The 3,557-nt window shown below is 35.2% G+C and overlaps 1 protein-coding gene across 1 annotated transcript; it reads right to left on the bottom strand.

Annotated features, from left to right (window-relative positions):
• Positions 1–406: 406 nt before the first annotated feature.
• Positions 407–2,272, bottom strand: LOC109216200 (serine/threonine-protein kinase OXI1-like). Its single transcript, XM_019380334.1, has 2 exons — positions 1,612–2,272; positions 407–1,485 (listed from the first exon to the last, which is right to left on the bottom strand). The coding sequence occupies exons 1-2, from the start codon at positions 1,998–2,000 to the stop codon at positions 579–581; spliced, it is 1,296 nt and encodes a 431-aa protein (XP_019235879.1). The 5' UTR covers positions 2,001–2,272; the 3' UTR covers positions 407–578.
• Between the last annotated feature and the right edge of the window lie 1,285 nt (positions 2,273–3,557).

Raw genomic sequence — 3,557 nt, 5'->3', positions numbered from 1 at the left:
AAATCAAAGAAAAATATTATTCTGAAGATTGTGAGTAGATATCGAAACTTCATACACAAGGAATAGGGGGAAGCGTGATGCATGAATCTCTCCCATATACTTTGACATCTGTAACAGACAGTTTGTAATAGCATACTTATATATTACTTATGATCCATCGGATTGATCATTTCGTTTCTTTACTATATATTTTTCTAATAAGATATACTACGATTCTTCAAATCTAGATTTATTTTTAGATAAAAGCATTTTAAGCTTCCGTCAAACAACTTTTCATAAACACGCGAATTTAACATAAGTATATATAATCACAACAAATAACTTGAATTTTTTTTCAACAACAAATAACATCAATTCAATTAGTGATATGGCGGAGCCTGGTACAATTCCCAACGCAAAATACTTGTACAATGAGTAATTAACGTTCAGAATTATTATTATGCTTGAAATGGGAATCAAAATTTTGCTACATGACCAAGACTGGCAGATCATTATAAATCATATAACTCTGTTATCAGCAACATCCTACAGTTACTGAAAAATAATCTGTACGTCAGGTAAAAATATACAAAAATTAATCAAAAGACCAAAAATTTATCAACTTGGGTGGGGTAATTTATTCCTTCGACCCACGTCTCTTTATTCCTATTTTCATCACCATTGTTAGATTGACAACATTTTTTGCAGTGCGCATCATCTTCCTCCTCTTCAACTTTAAACACTCCCTGTACAAATAACTCCACATCAATTTCTTCATTTCCCTCTATAATATTCACATTCTCATCAGACGGCACAGGTATAAACGGCGGCCTGGGAAGTTGCACAATCAAATCCCAGTCTACAGATTTGAAAAAATCATGACCCTTGACTTCATCCACAGAGATCCTCTGCTTCGGATCCTTTTCAAGTAATTTCCTTATCAAGTCTCTTAACGACGTCGCTTCGCCAACTAAATCCGGCGCCTTGGACAGTATTCGATAAAACGTTTCCTTCCGATTTGAGCCCCTAAACGGCGTCGTTCCATACAGCATCTCGTACAACACAACTCCTAAACACCACCAGTCCACAGAGAAATCGTGGCCGTTGCCTAAGATGATCTCCGGCGCCAAATACTCCTCGGTTCCGACGAACGAATTTGACTTTTCGGTTGGGTCGAATTCGAGACTCGCTATGTCAGGAGCGAGTCGAGCCGAGTGAATTGAATCTTCTGGAGAGATACCCGAGTTGCAACATTTGTTCAAAGGAGAAAACCGATTCTTCTTCTTGCTCCTTAACGCAGTTTGCTCTGATCGTTGAGGAAGCTTGGCTGTTTTTGTTTGTCGAATTTCTGGAGTTTTAGGTGAAAGTTTGGTAGAGAGATCGAAGTCGATTAGCATTATGTGACCGTTCTCTTGGATCATCACATTTTCTGGCTTCAAATCTCTATATACAATCCCTAATCCATGTAGATACTCCAATGCTAGCACTAACTCCGCCGCATAGAATCTGAAAATTGAAACAACATTTAATTTTACATCAAAAACATGTTTACAAACAGAATTCACCTGAAGAATTTGCTATGGCAATCCATAAAATATGCAAATAGAGACAGAATCACAGAAAGCGACTGACCTTATAGTATCATCGGAGAACATTTTTTCACTTTGTTTTTTACGGAGAGAATTGAGATCACCTCCTGGACAATAATCAATGGCATATCCAACAATCTTATCCGTTGATACAACTCCTTTGAGTTTAGGCAAAAGCGGATGCTGAAAACAACTGAGCACGTCACGCTCGAGGCAAATTCTTCTATATTCACTGCCATCACTGTTTCCACTGGCCTTTTTCTTCTCAATTGAAGCTCTCAATATAGATTTCAAAGCAAGCAACTTACCGTCCTCTGTTTGAACCAAAAACACTACTCCTTTAGCTCCGCGGCCAAGGGCGGAAATTACCTTCAGACTCCGCAGTTCTATGGAGGGAACCTCTGGCTTCTCATAGTTGTCTCCGTCGTTCATGGCGGAGGTGGCCACAACTAATGATCAGAGGAATTTGTTGCACAAAATCTGGATATGCTGAAGTTTTAATTCTTAAACAGTATGGTTTAAAGTGTAAATTTCAGAATCTTCGGACTTTATTTTCTCGAGCAACATAGAAACTTGTGAGTCTACAAGGTTTTTTATATATAGGGTGAGAATTTTGAGCTATAAACAATCTTGAATGAAGTATTAAACGATGCCCTTTATTTCCTTCTTGTGGAAGAAGATTGAGAATGGGAATGTGGTTTTATTTTATTCAACTATTTTAATTTTGTTTTAATTAAAGTAGTATAGTAATAATGTATGGTGGTCACGACAGTCAAAGACTTCGGGCGCAAGTTCGATTGCGGTGTGGTATTCTAGAAGCCCATGTCACAGTTAACGGACTTTCCTCACCCTCTTTCCAAAATCGTATATATATCAAAAAGAAAATTACACAGTATATTCATGGTATTATACGTCCTCATCCCGAATAGGAAAATTATAGAGTAAGAATTTGAATATGAGAATCAATGCATCTATTTTTTGTATACATTTGACTCTTTGATTTTTATTTTCTTATAAACACAGCTTAAATACTTTGGTGACGCGTAATAGTATTACAACTTACAGATTTTATAGAGCTTAATAATTTTAAAAATAACTAAATAGATTGTTAAAAAAACTGTTTGCTGGAATGGATTGTAAATGTCTTTCTCTTTTCGAGTAAATGATACTCCCTCTATTCCAGTTTATGTGAACCTATTGCTCCGTTCCAAAAAGAATGATCCCTTTCTAAATTTGGAAACAATTTAGTTTAAACTCTCAATTCTACCCTTAGTGTAAAGTTCTTATAACCACACAAATACTATGTCTTTTCTGACTTGTTTAGGGCCACAAAGTCCAAAAATCTTCATTTTTTCTTAAACTTCATGCCCAGTCAAAATAAATTTACAGAAATTGGAACAGAGCGAGTACCTAATAGTTTTGTTACTGGCCTCACCTATTTAGTGCTATTCAACTTTGGTATTGGCCTAACCTATATTAACCAAATTAACATCATCGCTCAGACCCTCCCTTTTATTACAAGTATACATCCACACGGACTGCTCTCTCTCTCTCTCTCTTTTTTTTTTTTTTTTTTCTGGTTAAGAAAATAAATATGCAATGTAGTATATGACGATTTTTTTTATTTTAAAACTGTCAAGGTAAATCTACCATTATTATAATAAATTAATACATTATCTAATAAAACTAAATTTTTAAGACTCCGAATTCATTTAATCAATGAAATTTATGTTCGAAATCTGTATTCGGAAATATATTCTACAAAAGTAAAACAGAAGCAGAAATAGGAGAATTGAAATGTTTCGAGCGCAACAGAAAATCGTGTTTCCTTAAGGAATTTAATCTTTTCACTGTTATCCAAGGTTGTTGGATTAATTCTTTCCAAAATAGAATGGAACAACTATTCTGTAGTACCGACAATAGAAATCACAGAATTTCATCGAACTTAACAGACGGCAACAAACCATAATGAACACTTACGTTTTGCTT

This window comes from Nicotiana attenuata, unplaced genomic scaffold (genome assembly GCF_001879085.1).
Source record: "Nicotiana attenuata strain UT unplaced genomic scaffold, NIATTr2, whole genome shotgun sequence".
In the NCBI taxonomy this organism is placed as follows: Eukaryota; Viridiplantae; Streptophyta; class Magnoliopsida; order Solanales; family Solanaceae; genus Nicotiana; species Nicotiana attenuata.
Note: the sequence above shows the minus strand (reverse complement) of the source record. Positions and strands in the feature narration are given on the sequence as shown.

What these genes read in the sequence shown, in the direction of transcription:
- LOC109216200 (XM_019380334.1), bottom strand. Translation starts at nt 2,000, where the DNA reads ATGAACGACGGAGACAACTATGAGAAGCCAGAGGTTCCCTCCATAGAA. An exon ending in TTCTCCGATGATACTATAAG is followed by an intron (nt 1,486 to 1,611) that starts GTCAGTCGCTTT and finishes TTCAATTTTCAG; the next exon opens with ATTCTATGCGGCGGAGTTAG.